Raw genomic sequence first — 16,368 nt, forward strand, 5'->3', positions numbered from 1 at the left:
GGCATACATAGTCATTGTAAGCACACAATTTTTGCATTATAGCTGCCTGTCACTTTTGGCACTTCACACATCCAATTTAACCAAATTACTTTTTGCTTTCGTAAAACACAAGTCCTCCTAATTTCTTTGTTTTATTTTCATTTTTCTGAGGACTGTTTTCTGCTTTTTGCTATAGCTGTACGATACGACCTTAAGGTGGCGGTTACCTCACAATTTCCGGTTTGAAGGATATTTTTAAAATTCAGTTGTGAACACATTTGTAGAGCTACGCGAAGGCAAACACCGTTACATTGTAGCCCAGCTCTTCCTCTACCTACATAATGACTTGTACGGCCATTAGATGCTGAACCATAAGGCTATAGAGCCGATTGTAAAGAGCATGCAAAAATATTTTCGGCGTCAGTTTATGCAAAGCTTGTTGCACATTATGGCGAAGTAAACGTGTAATCTATTCTTTAGCAGCATAAGCAGGGCGAAATCAACACAACTTCAGCCTATGCCATGCTGAAACACAGCTATGGGATTTTGTAACCCTTTTGGCCACCGCGAAGGGACCTAAAACCTGCTGTAACATCGACAGGAAGTACAAAAATCTTTTTTTCTCGACATGCGGCCCTGCTACAATAACCAATCGCTTATTTTACGCTAATACAGAGGTCTCCCTCACTAGTATACAAGAAAAAACTGACGCAGAAAGTTGCACTAACACTTTAGCATACCATACAAAACCACAAATGACGTATGCCACCTGAGTTTCGCGCGAACCATCCGAATCCCCGTGAACAAAGCTTCTAAACTACTCTACTTACTTTAGTGAATGTCTTCTTTAATAATACTCACATAATGGTAACAAATTTCTTCTTGTTACAAGGCAGTGGGCCTTAGTACGCGCAGCTGCCATTTTAATTATTACGTAAACACTATCACATTACGCAATAAATGAATTTTTGTGGCAGGACGTATGGCTTCGTTTGCAATGGCTTCAAAACCACGACTTCCAGGTAACCGCCACCTTAAGTTAGCATATCATGATACCATACTTAGGGTATCACAATAATATTTTAGGTATTGATACTACACATGATGTGTCCTACATGAGATAACCAAGCTATAACGTTCAGATAAAATCTGGCCTTTTTATAATTTAGTACATGAAGATGCAAACTATCTATCATATTAATAGGGTCCTATGAAAAAAGTTTGACTTGAATCAATTGAAAATGTGGCCCAAAATCTGGTTATTTTGCTAGATCGATACCTACAATACCAAATCCTGCAGTAGCTTGGTATCACAATACCGGGTGGTACCAATAGTATCGCACAGCTCTACTTTCTGCACACCTTATAAAACACAAATGGGCAACTCTTGATTGCTGGCATCAATTAAAGGCAAAATTGAGGTGAAATCTGGTCTTAAATGTTACAGATGGTATCACTTGTAAAAAAAGACAGCCATTTTGTCACACCTACAAAGTAAACCGCCTAAAGGAATGACTTTAAAGGAATTAGTCAGTTTATAGGTTAACCATCATAGCTCAACCATTTATCATCATAATCATTAATATTTGTAGGTAAGAAGAAATTTTGTAATAGCAAGCCCCTAAACCAGTTTGTGCAATATTTAAAACACAATAAGAAGTATTACCTACAGACATAGACATCATGGTACCTACCTGATCTCTGAGGTCTATTTCTGTTGCTAGAAAGGAGCAGATTACATTATTAATGTATGTATCCATTGATAGATTCAAAATAGTGCACGTCTGTGATTTATTGAAACAATGGGTACCACTCTGGAATCGAAAGTAAGAAACTAAATCTGGGCTTTACATATGTATATATACAATAGGATAATTCCTTGATGTAACCATATAATGGAAAGTGTTCTCAAAGCCTTTATCACAGGCTAATAACTCCAACACATGTGCACCCTTTAGAGGAAAGCAAACGAGCTGTAGATCAACTAATAGTAACACACAATTTCCTACACACAATTAATATGAGACTGTCTGGATGCCCTACAGGAAGATATTTGGCTTGCATCCATGAGTCCCCTAGCCTCTCCCAGGACGAGTTTCCTTATATACTGTATAATGGGAATTATTCGCGGAAGAAATTTTTGCGAATGGTCTATTCTTTCTTTATTCGTGAGAAAACATTCACGATTTGTTGTGTAAACTAACTTAAAAATTGGGCGTGCGCCTACAACAGGTTTGTCATGGATGCACGCGCTCAACCGTGACATGCTATGTAGATTACTGATTTGCGGTGCCCAGAGAAGCAGGTAGACTATTATCGCTCACAATAAGATGTGGACAAAAGGCACGCCTAGCCTGGGCGAGGGACTAAGTCAACACAGCACAGTGAATCGCCTGGCTGTAATTATATTTATCCCATTTTTCTTGCATGAGCAATACCAGTTTCCTTTCACTGTCGCTTAGCTACTATCACTCTCTGTTCGAATTACATGGTGTTAATGTTGTGCCTGACTGTAGCGCTCACTGTAGCACTCACTGTAACGCTCGCTGTAGCACTCACTGTAGCGCTCACTGTAGCACTCACTGTAGCGCTCACTGTAGCACTCACTGTAGCACTCACTGTAGCACTCACTGTAGCGATCACTGTAGCACTCACTGTAGCACTCAATGTAGCACTCACTGTAGCACTCCCTGTAGCACTCACTGTAGCGCTCACTGTAGCGCTCACTGTAGCACTCACTGTAGCACTCACTGTAGCGATCACTGTAGCACTCACTGTAGCACTCACTGTAGCGATCACTGTAGCACTCACTGTAGCACTCACTGTAGCGCTCACTGTAGCACTCCCTGTAGCACTCACTGTAGCACTCACTGTAGCGATCACTGTAGCACTCACTGTAGCACTCACTGTAGCGATCACTGTAGCGCTCACTGTAGCACTCACTGTAGCGATCACTGTAGCACTCACTGTAGCACTCACTGTAGCGATCACTGTAGCACTCCCTGTAGCACTCACTGTAGCACTCACTGTAGCACTCACTGTAGCGATCACTGTAGCACTCACTGTAGCACTCACTGTAGCGATCACTGTAGCGCTCACTGTAGCACTCACTGTAGCGATCACTGTAGCACTCACTGTAGCACTCACTGTAGCGATCACTGTAGCACTCACTGTAGCACTCACTGTAGCGCTCACTGTAGCACTCACTGTAGCACTCACTGTAGCGCTCACTGTAGCACTCACTGTAGCACTCACTGTAGCGCTCACTGTAGCACTCACTGTAGCGCTCACTGTAGCACTCACTGTAGCTCTCACTGTAGCACTCACTGTAGCGCTCACTGTAGCACTCACTGTAGCGTACGGTAACGTAGTGCTACTTAGCCGCACAATCACTTTCACTATATGAATGTTGCATGGAATGATAAGTACGCATAAAATTGTAAAGGAGCGTGGCTTTTCAAAGAGGCATTTCATCAAAAAAATTTTAATTCTAGGAAAACTTATGCAAGAAAATATTCGCGAATGCACCTAAAATCGCAAAATTCATGAATTTTTTTCTTCCGCGAATGATTCCCGATATACGTAAAGTACTCAGGACAGTGTTTATTTCGTCAATACAGTAAGAGCACAACCAAACATACATACGTACGTACACACTAACATAATTTTATTTACATAGGCCAAGCAAGATGACCTCCAGGAGGGTGGTGGATAGGTGACAAACAATAGCAGTCAACTTAACCTTGACCCTGCTTGAACATGGACAGGGATAGGGGTTCATTAACTACACTGCCACACACACACGCACGTACGCACGCACGCACGCACGCACGCACGCACACAACACACGCCTGCGCACAACAAAAACCAAAGCCTCCAGCAGCCATACAAAACACAGTTACTGCCACCTAGCCAGCCAGCACTGGAATGCCTTGATTTGCACCACTCACACACTCAAGTCTTGTACAGGCAATCCTCAGGACAGGAACTCAAAGTTTTACACTGACCTAAACACCACTATGCAAAACAAGGACAGCTAGACATTTATTTTCCCAGTTAGCACCAAGTACCCAAATGTTGATGCTATATCTGGGTGGGCCCAGTTGACACCAGATCCCCATTATATACAGCTGGGTAGGCTGGAGAAATGTGAGTCAAGTTTCTTGCCCATGGAAACAATTTGGCATAACTGGTCATAGGACCTGGAACTTTATACACAGACATGCACACATGTACATGCACATACAAAGATTACTATACAATTTCAACATACACTCACAGTGAGGGTGATGTCCTAATTCTTTTGGTTTAGTATAAGTCACACATTGAGACCTCCGCCTTGCTAGTGGACTAGTCTCTCCACTTCTGCGTAACTATGGTAACATTACTACTAAGATGACATCGTATGACACCACATGCTCACCTCAATGGATCTGGTGGTCTTCATTGCTAACTCACTAGTAGTAATATTCTTACTACCATATATGATATTCATTGGTATCCCATGGTGACCAATAATGAACATTGATGGCAGCAGTACCACAGGATCTGAACAATCTTCAGTTAAGGTCATGTCATTACAGCAACAATACAACACCAGCTACTAGTGGCTATGTCCAATATATTGGATGCCAACAAACAGATGTACAAACTCTTATAACTTAACACACTAAAAGGGATTTAGTAACGCCACATTACTCACTATGAGTTTCCTGATAAAATGGTACTGTACCTAACATTGCTTCATTCCAATAACACCTCTACTATTAGTCTGAGCCTTTAATAATCAAACCAGTAACGTTGGCCACGAAGGCATCAGTTAGTTGGGCAGTCAGTTGAAAATTCATTAAAAATATTAGAATACTTATGAAAAGCATTTTGAAGGCACATTCAAACCAGTTGTGATACAAATACAATACAAGGATGGCTTCTGAACTTCTGATTGATGTTTTGGTAGAACAAATTTTTGTGATCTTATACTACGTATCACAATTATTGATACACATCTTATTAAAATGGATAATCCCTTGTTTTTAATATAATGTGCCAGAACACACCTGCAATAACCTGACAAATATGCACATTTTTCAGTAGAATGCATTGGGTAAAACACATGCTAACTGTTAAAATCATTTGAACACTTGTTTTGTAATGAAGTCTGATTTCATTACAGCATTAACTCATTATCCAAAACTAGAAATGATTGTTCTATTAAAAAATTTCACTAACTGATGATGCTGTGTAGGTTCTGTAGTAGTAAGTGTGTTTTATTAATGGCTGAAGGAATTCTGTCTATAAATGGATGGACACTTTTATCCTAGCAAATTCAGTTATCTGATTATTGAACCGCATGTTTGGATAACCGCATCAGTGACAGATCCAAGGAAAGAGGATGGAGTGGCAAATGCCCTTTCTCCTCACCCTCCCCCCCCCCTAAAAAAAAACTTTTTAAAAACAAGATCAAGATACTCTAATAGAATAGTCAGTCAAATACTCTAATAGAAAAGCCACCACATGTAACATTAGGAATCTTATAGTTGCCGAGTGTATATCATCTACAACACCATCCCATGGGCACAATTAGCCACTAATAGCCAGCTAGGAATTTTTCAAATGCACATGGTCTTTTGTACCTTATAGGTACAAATTTTCAAGGGACGTAACTTTTGCAGATTTAACGGTTGCTTGGCTGCCCACGAAATTTTCATCATCGAAATTAATGACTGTCAGGGTTAGCTCTATGCTTTTAAATAGGTAACATCAGTGAAAAACAAGTGATCCTCGAAAATAAAACTGTGGAAATACTGAAATTTGTCAATCCACAAAAATTATGTACCTGGAAAATATGTACGTATACATGATACCATCCTACGGTATATGACAGTTGGCTCATAGCTAACTGAACTACTTATGACTGTCACTGATCCCTACAACTCTTGATCACTTATTACATAATTGTGCATAAAACTGTTCTACATCAAAAATTTCAGTCCTGAAACATATAAGCTTCTGGGGGCATATCACCCTGCTCCATATGTCTACTACGTACCTTGGTGCACCCCCCCCCCCCCTTGCCAAACCCTAGATCTGCTCCTGCCCATAGTACCGCTATGTTTGTATTTAATGTCAGTGTTAAGAGAGACAAGACACAAGTTATGTCACGTTGTAATTACATCACTGACTATATATGGTCTTCACTTTAGCTCTGATCATAGGAAAAAACATGTACATAAGATAAAACTTGCCAAGTAATGGATTTTCCTACTAATAGATATGTAAGTTATACAACTCTGTATGATATTGACATTGTAACGTATAGCAATCACATACTATGATTGCTTAACATTTGAAACAGGCGCACGATTAATTCAGGTCACAAATAATGGAGTTAGAGAGTACAACATTATAATGGTAGAGTACAAGATTGAAGGATACAGAGATCAGCAAAACTGGTGAACGGTGGACTATAAATAAAACAAAACAATAACAAAAACAACCATGTGTTGTGTGTGTGTTGTGCGTGTGTGTGTGTGTGTGTGTGTTGCGTGTGTGAGCTTAGCTGTGAAGAAACCAGTTTGAAATACAAGGCTTTGAGATTGCCTTTCTTGATGAGTTCTATGGACATTTGAATACATATCCTTAAAAGTGAAGAGCAGTCTTAAAATTTTGTCCAGAGAATTATTGTGCAAAGTTAACACAGTAGACAAACCATAAAATAGCCAAGATGATATTTTTATGAGTTTGGTTTAAAGCGGTTTATTTGAATTACATTTAATTATTTTATTATTATTATTATTAGCACTTTATGAAGGTCTGACAGCAACATGTGCTGCAGCCATAGGATTACCTAACCTAATTTCAGGGACTTAGACCTAATGACTTGACTTACTGACTGACTGATATGGTGTAACAGAAAAGGGGCCAAAGTAAGGAAAAAAATCCCTCCAACCCCAGGATTCGAACTGCAGGTCACCCAATGTCTAGTCGGGGCCACACTCAGTCTTCCTCCAGGAGGGATGGATTTTCTTCCTTAAACCTAAAGTATTTATTATTTCTAAGTAGTACCAAGAATTCATGAACTCTTGGTAGTGCTTAATTAACAACAAAACAACAAATAAGTTAACAAAAATACCTTTCTGAATTTAGCTCCATTGCTTCACAAGATCACCTTGGTAACCTACAATACACACTCTTACATAACACTATTATACAGTACAATGGTTACAGTATAGTAGGGACCACAAAGGAGTAGGCGTGGCCTACGGAATAATATCACCAAAAAACCAGCCTCAATTTTCCCTGACAACGATGAGACAGTATTGGTTAGGTAATACTAAGCCCAAACAAACTTTCAGATCGACCCAAAACGCTTTCAACAAGTTGCTACAGAATTTAAAAAATTATTTATTTAACAGAATTTTCTACTGACTAATTGACTGATTGATTGCCTGATGCCTTCAGACAAGCGTAACTTGATAACGGCTAAAGCTATGGCCTTAATTTTTTCACTGTTCGACATCACTTCGGCCCGACTGGTGCCTTTTGGCATACCGCAGTACGTACAATACATTCTTCATGCACTTACCAGTGTCCTCCTTTGTGTCCCATTCATCTTTGCTGACAGCGAAGTGTCGATTTGGTAGTAGCACATGATGGCTTCCCTTCGTAACAGAAATCATCCGTATTTTTCATAGTGGCTATTTTGATTGCAGAGGTACTTTTTGAACAGTTCTTGACCCGAAATGCTGTGTAACTGATTGAACATAGCTGACAATGAAACGAATGGATACTTCATGTTTTAGACAATAATTGATATAGCTGGGGTGTGCGGAGCCATTTCAGATGTGGTATGCGTGGGTTCACCAGTCATAATAATTTATAAAAAAAGTTAACAAACCAGTACACAGAAAAATTTGGAATTTCAGCTAGAGTAGGGACCATAGCACATCGATAAAAAGTACTGAAACAAGTTGGAGTAGGCAAGATATTAAATCACAGTAAAACAATAAGAAGTGTTATATCCCTACTGTGCTCATTTCAGTACTTTTTATCGATGTGCTATGGTCCCTACTAATTTCCAAAATTTTCTGTGTACTTGTAGAATATAGGAGCCTAAAATGTTAGGTCACAACTACGTATGTACTACAGAAACAAATTATAGTTTGGCATCAACAATGAAAAGCAAGGTTGAGGTCACTCCAATTGGGGCAACAATGTTTCTGGTCCATTGCACAATCCTCTACTTGAAATGTCACAAATACTGTACATAGCAAAATCTACACATTGGCTTATTGAAAAAGCTAGATATCCTGCCTGACGTCGCATTTAAAAATGAATTTAGACTCTATTTAGGCTGTTTTGGGTGGGTAATAAATCTCATATACTCCACGCCTTCAGGCACAATATAACATACGCTCAAAATCTAGGTTTATCCAATCGCAATGCATTGTTCACGTGCAGTGATTTAGCGAGCACGATTATTTTGTCACTTGAGGACACATAGTTGCCATGGCGCTAGTATTATCACAAGTAAACCAGCTGCTTTTGCCGAGCCTACAGCAGAAACAGCCGTGGATGAGGTAAGTATCCTGAATGTAATGTGAAATAGAGTCTAAAGCAGTTATACGGGCACAATGTGGAGTCTATGAAATTTATAAACCCTCAGGCCCTTAGTAGTTCCCTCGCTTCGCTTGTGCGCTACAGCCCGGGCCTTCGGGTTTATAAATTTCATAGACTCCACATTGTGCCCGTATAACTATTATTTTAAGAAACATAATTACTGGCCTAAGTACATGTACATAACCCACAAGAGCTCATATGTATCCTGTCATCCTTTTGTACTGTATAATGCACAAGTCTAAGTATTATGGTAACTTGCTCCCCAGGTTTTTCACCAAGCCTATTAATGGGTAGAGTCCATATTTTGAGACCGGCCACTTGACATCCAGCATTGAATTGAATTCAAGTTGTGGTTGGAATGCAATCGTGCAATGGTAATTATAGAGAACTTTACGTAATGTTATGTACAGTACAAGGCCTAAAACTATTGACAAACAGTTGGATGATACACTATAGTGCATAAGCAGACTTGTACAGATTACTAGTGTGGCTACTCGATCACAATACATAATAGCCTACTGTAGGTCTATATTTGAGACCAGGTGTTTATTTTCCTCATGTTACTGGCTTGTACACATTACACCCATTCACAGCTGAATTGTTCCACTGACTATGTGTAACATACAGTACAATCAATCTCACCTCCTGGCTAGTCTACACTGCAGATGTTTCTTCATAACTTTCATCATCTGTAATACAGTACATAGTGTGATGACAAAGAAGTAATAATTGGGTAGCACATGTAGCAAGGGAGAGGGGGTTATACTGACTTATACGAGCATACTTAAATAGTGGATACTGAATCAGTGCATGTCATCCTAATGCATTAATCTGTAGTAGTACAATGTATGCACTGCGTTTCATGTTGTACTGGTAGCAGCCAAAATATTATGGTGCTCAAGTTGTGGCCTAGTAGATGTGGTCACTGTAAATACATGATCTTAAGAACACTAAACTAAGGTTTTAGTTTAAAAGTGCTTCAATAACAACACATATATGTATACCTTAATACACTATAGAAGTTTTTATACAACATTCTGATTGAATCATTGGAAGCTGAGATCAATGGAATCAAGCAACCAATAATACTTGTGATTAAGTCAAGCACATTGAATTTGTACAACTAGACTGATTGATATCATCAAGTGATCAAGATTTCTGTAGATTATTTTGATTGCAGTCACAAATGACTCTATAAGATCTATAGCAGTGGTGATTCTAGACCTGACATAACAGGGGACCGGGCTGCACCACATCTGGAAAGTAAAACGTCTGTCTCAAATATAGGCCAGGCCTAAATGGAATCTAGCTTTAATTATTTTTCAAACTTATTAACAAGGCTTCTGAGCGATCATACATGTTATGAGTATAATCATGTGAGTTTTCTGTGCAAGCCTGCATGCATGCAGACAGTGTCATACAACTGATCATTTTAGGCCTTGACTATATATGAGTCAACACACTGAATGAAGATTTTTTATGCTTACTGTTACAACAATGGCATTTCTACTACAACTCAAATTCGATTAAATACCAGGTGTCACTTGGATCTATGTATCCAAAATAAATGCCTGGTCTCAAATAAAGACCCTATTTATTTACAGGCTGGCTTAAAAATACTGGGAAGGAAATTAAATAAAGGCTGTGCTTTTATGAGAGGAAATATGATATATTTCTTAGCAGTGCTTAACAAAAAAACAAGTATAAGAAGAAATTAAGAATTTTAAATTAGAGTAGGGACAGTGTATAGTGCTGCAGTAAAAAAGTACTGAAACAAGCTGCATCGGAGTAGTATGTAATGTCCAAATACTGTAAAACAATAAGAAGTGAATATCCCTACTAGGGTTGAGACAAATAGTTCAAAGCTTCGAAGCTTCGTTCGGTCTCATAACATTCGGATGCTATTTTACCCCACCACAGCTTCGTTACCATGGATACCAACATGTTAAACCAGTTGCACAAGTATTATCACTCCTTGTGGAAGCTGCCAATTACATATTTTTTGACGTAATTGTAGTTTAAACAATGGTTATACTGGAGCTATAACAAAGTGTAGGAGTTTGTGCTACCTAAGAACCATCAATTGTGGTCATTAATAGTTGACATGACATTTGCAACAAAGCTTCGAAGCTTCGGTAACATTTTGAAAAGAAGCTTCGGAGGATTTATTTGTACATTCATTCCAACCTTAATCCCTACTGTGCTTATGCGTATTGTTTGTAAAGTTTTTTTTGCAAGCTCATGACCACTAAATAGCCTGCTTTTCACAAAACCAGTCACAATATTAAAGAGTTAATCACAGCACTATTATACTAGATTATGAGTCATACAATAACAACTGATCAGTGGGCGTGGCCCTGCAGACAATAATGGACGTGGATTCGTGCATACTTACAGACTAATGAATGGGCATGGCTACCATATGTCTGCAGACTACTTTACATAAGTGGGCATGGCTCAAGAAAGAAGCAGGGCTACACTATGATGTGTGGTAACACATCCACATTTAATTTAGAATGTGGGGTCAGACCCGAATAATCTGTAAAGCGGGACCTGGATGACCTGACTCGGTTTAACATTGTTAATAAATAAACTACATTTATTGACTTACACATTGCTGTATAGTTTGCCGCGAGTTGCTCTCACTGATCGATATCAACAGCGAGTCACGTACACGTGTGTTCAAATAGTTTGGTGCAACTGGCGACCATGTGTATTCGAATAGTTTGATGTAATATACACTAGTAGATGGAAGCCGTACTGTAGTCTATTAACACTCAGCGGCAGAACCTTGACTGATGGCCATGATAAAGAAGGATAAAAGGTAAGACAATAGCGCAAGCATTGTATGTTTATCAATATACCAAAGGTTTTTTCTTAAGCGAGCTAGAAACGTTTCTGCAAAAGAATTAGGGCTGTAGCTGTAGCCAGTTTTCCGCTATGCTTGACTGAAGACGTAAAGCAGGCAGGCAGGCAGGCAGGCAGGCAGGCAGGCAGGCAGGCAGGCAGGCAGGCAGGCAGGCAGGCAGGCAGGCAGGCAGGCAGGCAGGCAGGCAGGCAGGCAGGCAGGCAGGCAGGCAGGCAGGCAGGCAGGCAGGCAGGCAGGCAGGCAGGCAGGCAGGCAGGCAGGCAGGCAGGCAGGCAGGCAGGCAGGCAGGCAGGTAGGCAGGCAGGCAGGCAGGCAGGCAGGCAGGCAGGCAGGCAGGCAGGCAGGCAGGCAGACAGACAGGTAGACAGGCAAGCAGTAAAAAATTCTGTTGAATAATTAAGAAAAAAAATTCTGTGGCAACTTGACGGAAACAATTTGGATCGATCAGAAGACACTTTTGGGCTTGGTTTTACCCAACCAATACTGTCAAGTCATTGTGAGGAAAAATCGTGGCAGGTTTTTGGGTTATATTATATCACGAATCGTCCCCACACCTTCAATGTCTCTACTATACAGTACTATCGTACTGTATGATAAGTAACAATTAATGAAACACTTGAAGTTAACAACAAATACACCCTGTACCTTACTGAATCACTTCAGCTCCACTGCTTCAGTTATAACCACTGATCACCTTGGTAACCTGTAATACACATTCTTATATAACACTAACAAGACACCAGTTATCCAATAACAAATTGTATACAAAACCTAACAAGTTAGATGATGGCTACTACAAAATCAAATTGTGGTTTGGTATTGATAATTGTGATGATGAACTATAAGGTTGAAGCCATCCAATTGATAATTACGCTTCTCCATGTGAAATTCCACAAATACATTGTAGCATACACAATGGCATATTGAAAATACCAGATTTCAGAGAAGTACATATTGGGATACAACAATACAGTATGCTACATCTAATGTTGTAAATCAATGTTGCTTTGTTTAGTGTAATAGGTAAAATAAAGCATAATAGGATGGTCACTATTGAACCAGTCTTAAAATTAATGTTAGTAGCAATGGCATGCATACGGTATAATTACAATGAGAAACATGTATACTATTATTTAAATGTATACACATTGTAAGAAACTAATGTGAACACATGAATCAAATACAAGTATAATCTACTGGAATTATAGAGTCGAAAACAGTCACAGATTCAATCTTAATTTTACAAATTTTCTGGGCTAATGCTAGCATGCTCAGTGGTTGTGTTTCACGCAACATATAGAGGTCAACATTTTATAATAGCTACTAGCCTCTACTCCAGAGGAGGGTGGAAGCACCTTAAGTGCCGTTAAAATGAATTATGTAAACCCTTGTTTTTCAGTATCAGCTAAATGTGTGGACGGTGTATCAAAGTGTGGCATCATTGTTTTACTTACAATAAACATACCTGGTTAGTGCAAAACTCACTACGCACGAAATAGTACATGTATTTCATTGATTTTTCCTAGAAAACTAAGCGTTTTTACGAAACTAATTACATCACCTTAATCCTTACACGAAGCATGATCTAAAAATCTAGTTAACCCCACTGAACCCCACCATTTGCTGGTTTTGTATTGAGACTATTGAGGTTCACGTGAGATTGTGAACAGAACTATGCAATTAAGATAATATTTTTAAGTAGCGTCTAAAGCGCTTCCGCCCTCCTCTACCTCTTTCTTGGTCCGATCACTTACAATTGCTTCTTCTGACACTGTTCTTTTTCTTTTTGCACACACTTTAGTTAGAAAACCATTACACATAATTATTAACTCACGCATGTTTTATTTAATTCACTTCAAATTTGGAGGGTACAAAGAGCATAATACTGTGAATTAATCTTTTGATTTGTGTAAAGATTGCTAAATTTATTGGTAAACTTGATTATTAGTCACACCTACACAGTAGACACTTATAGAAATAGGTTAACAATCAGTCTGTAGGTAGGTCAACCATTGCAGCTCAAACCAAGTCTTTTGTGATTTAGGAACATTGATTACCGAGATAAAACCAAGTATCCCAAAAATGTGATTGAAATACTCTAATAGAACACTCACCAAAAACAAGAACAAAAAAAATGCATAAAACCTCAAAGAAAAAAAGATGTGCGGGTTCAAATTAGAGCTGTACATCTACAATTTTTTTTGTCACTGGTTAATTGCCTACCAATAATTGGCAATATAACCGGTTAATTGGTTGTGTGTACTAAAGTGATATTGGCAGACAGAATAGGTACTCAACAAGCCGGCTGGAAGGTTTAGGGTGGGATCAAAGGGGCAATTGGAAACAGTGAAAATGGAACCAGAAATGGAAAATGGAAATGGTCAAATCATCACATAAATATATCCTATAGTAAAACTCTCATTTAGTGGCACCTCTTAAGACCACCTTGTTATAAAGATCACCTCTGTATAAAGACCACGTTGTAATTAAGTCCCAATGATAACTATCGCATACTCAATGACTTCATAAACAAGACCACCTTATGGTCACCATTTTATAAAGACCACCTCTTTATAAAGACCACCTCTTTACAGTGAAATGTTTGATAAGTTCCAAATATGTATTTCATGACTCAACAGGGCCGGAGGAAGGAAAATTTAGTTGGTCAGGTCATTGACTATAATGTTGAAATTGCTACTATATACATGCCAATGAGAGAGGAGCTGTTGCGCAGTGTGCGAAGCACACTCTGCGAAGTGCGAAGCACAAGCATCCTAAGGGGGTCTGGGGGCATGCCTCCACAGGAAATTTTTGAAAATTAGACACTCAGATATGTAATTTTAGTGATATTTCACTGCTAGCTAGCTATATAAATATGCTCAAGCCTATCTGTTGTTCTTCAGACTTTCTATACTATGTATAATTGTAGACCTAACATACAGGGGACACAGCATGAAACTTGCTGTATGGTTCATTTAGTTATAGCTAGCAATTAGAAGTTCAAGGGGGGTCTGGGGGTGCAACCCCCAGGAGCTGCAGAATTTTTGCAATTTAAAGGCTTGAAAATACCTTAAAATTTAAAATTGATGCTAAATTTTAAAGTAAAACTAGCTAGCAACTTGCAACTTTCCCCCAAATTTCACAGCAGCATGGCCCCCTTTAGCTAGGATATAATTACTATACAGTGAATTCACACAGCTACAATAAAAAGCTCCACAGCTACAAAAATACAGTATACTACTATACTGGTTTGTATGAAGTGAACGGATCATCACGTAAATATACTGATGGACCGACACGAGACCAATCAGTATTCGAAAATGGCGCGATGTGGGTGAGACTGAGAGTTTGTTCAGTATCTCGACAGGACGAGTGGGTAGTCGAAGAGGAGTGATTTCTACTCAACATCTCATCCAGATGGCCACCATGTAATGTATGGGTGTACAGCTTCTTGCCGCGGAATGAGTCATCTGGTTTGTCACTGCCAGCCCTTCGCCCAGTAAAAGAAGCCAAGAGAGACAAGCCAAGGAATGCTAATGATTATTTTATGAAGATTGAATTGTGATATAAGTATGCTGGTTTAGAATCAAAGAAGGCATCTGCCTTACAAGTGATAAATGCCAACTGTCAGCACACGTGATACTGTACGTAGAACCCACAATCATTTCTGTACAAAACGATAAGAATGCTATGCTGTACTGTAAGGTAATTGGAGGTACTATACGTGTAGTTCTGTGCTTTAGTTAGGCTAAGAAACTAAGTAACTATTCGTGCCATGCATTTTCAATAACATCTGTAAAATGTACGTAGCTACATGTAGATGTAAAGATTGCATGAAAGTAATTTAGTTCGAGCTGGTCAGCTAGTTGGTTCAACTCCAGATTATTGGTCCGGCTCAGGCCTGACCAACCGGACCGTCTCCTCCGGCCTTGCTCAAAAGAAATTTTTTATCTATACTTTACTTAAGTTATCTGGCTATATCCATACCATTATCACTCAGTTTGTACCAGAAAGTGTCATACAAAAAATACTCTATGCAAGTAAAGTGTAGTACACTATAACATACTGATCAAAGGTCGCATAAGGAGAGGATCTCAAGAGCCTTTTTAGCTAACCTACGTAGCTGTTTTGGTAAAGAGATGTTTGGAATTTAGCTATTATTATAATGTGAAGAGGTGCAAGTGGTCTTTGTACAGACGTGGTCTTTATAAAAAGATGACATAAAGTGGTCTTTTAATAAGGTCATTAAGTATGCTTTAACTATCTTTGGAGCCTAATTACAATGTGGTCTTTGTACAGAGGTGGTCTTTGCAAGAAGGTGATCTTAAGAGGTGGCCACTACATGATATTTATATGACAATTTGACTGTTTCTGTTTTCCACTGTTTACAATTGTGTACATATTGACCATCAACATCCTGTGCTTAATAACAGTTATTACAATCACATATTTACACATGCTTCGAGATTATGTTAACACTTGTCAGCAGGGGAAATTTATGGTTTACCAAGTAGGTAGGCAAAACCTGTTTAAAGTTGACCTAGACAACACTGGTTAATAACCAGCTTTTTGCATACCAGTTCACAGCACTAGTTCTAATTTTCCAAATCCATTACGGCTGCGTCACTGCTGCCAGATATCCATCTCCCTAATTTTCTATCACTAACATCACTGCGGCCACTTCTTGGTCGCTGCCTTTAATTTTCACTCCTTTTAATCCTAGATTTTTGAAGGCTGCACCCTTTCTAAAAAGCTTGGCTGTTTTGTTAAGGATACACTTTTACTCCAATAGAATGAATGCTGGCATGACATAGCCTGATACTCTAGTTGAACACATTTGGATTATCAAGTTGTACAAATACATACAAATATAATTGCTACTGCTTAGACCACGACACTAT

General features: G+C 39.0%; 1 protein-coding gene across 4 annotated transcripts in view; it reads right to left on the minus strand.

Moving 5' to 3' along the window:
- Positions 1-16,368, minus strand: part of LOC136236553 (UBX domain-containing protein 4-like) — a 198,568-nt gene that overhangs the window by 179,459 nt on the left and 2,741 nt on the right. For 2 of the 4 annotated variants that reach the window (XM_066026766.1, XM_066026764.1), the window contains exons 3-9: positions 12,113-12,170; positions 9,241-9,287; positions 7,112-7,156; positions 6,415-6,443; positions 4,403-4,527; positions 4,253-4,352; positions 1,674-1,699 (exon numbers count right to left, since the gene is read on the minus strand). In XM_066026766.1, the coding sequence (XP_065882838.1) occupies positions 1,674-1,699; positions 4,253-4,352; positions 4,403-4,527; positions 6,415-6,443; positions 7,112-7,131 (300 nt within the window). In that variant the 5' untranslated portion in view covers positions 7,132-7,156; positions 9,241-9,287; positions 12,113-12,170. The remainder of the gene's footprint in view (positions 1-1,673; positions 1,700-4,252; positions 4,353-4,402; positions 4,528-6,414; positions 6,444-7,111; positions 7,157-9,240; positions 9,288-12,112; positions 12,171-16,368) is intronic. The other 2 variants (XM_066026767.1, XM_066026765.1) reach the window with 1 other exon arrangement.

The sequence above is a fragment of the Dysidea avara genome, chromosome 10 (genome assembly GCF_963678975.1).
Source record: "Dysidea avara chromosome 10, odDysAvar1.4, whole genome shotgun sequence".
Classification (NCBI taxonomy): Eukaryota; Metazoa; Porifera; class Demospongiae; order Dictyoceratida; family Dysideidae; genus Dysidea; species Dysidea avara.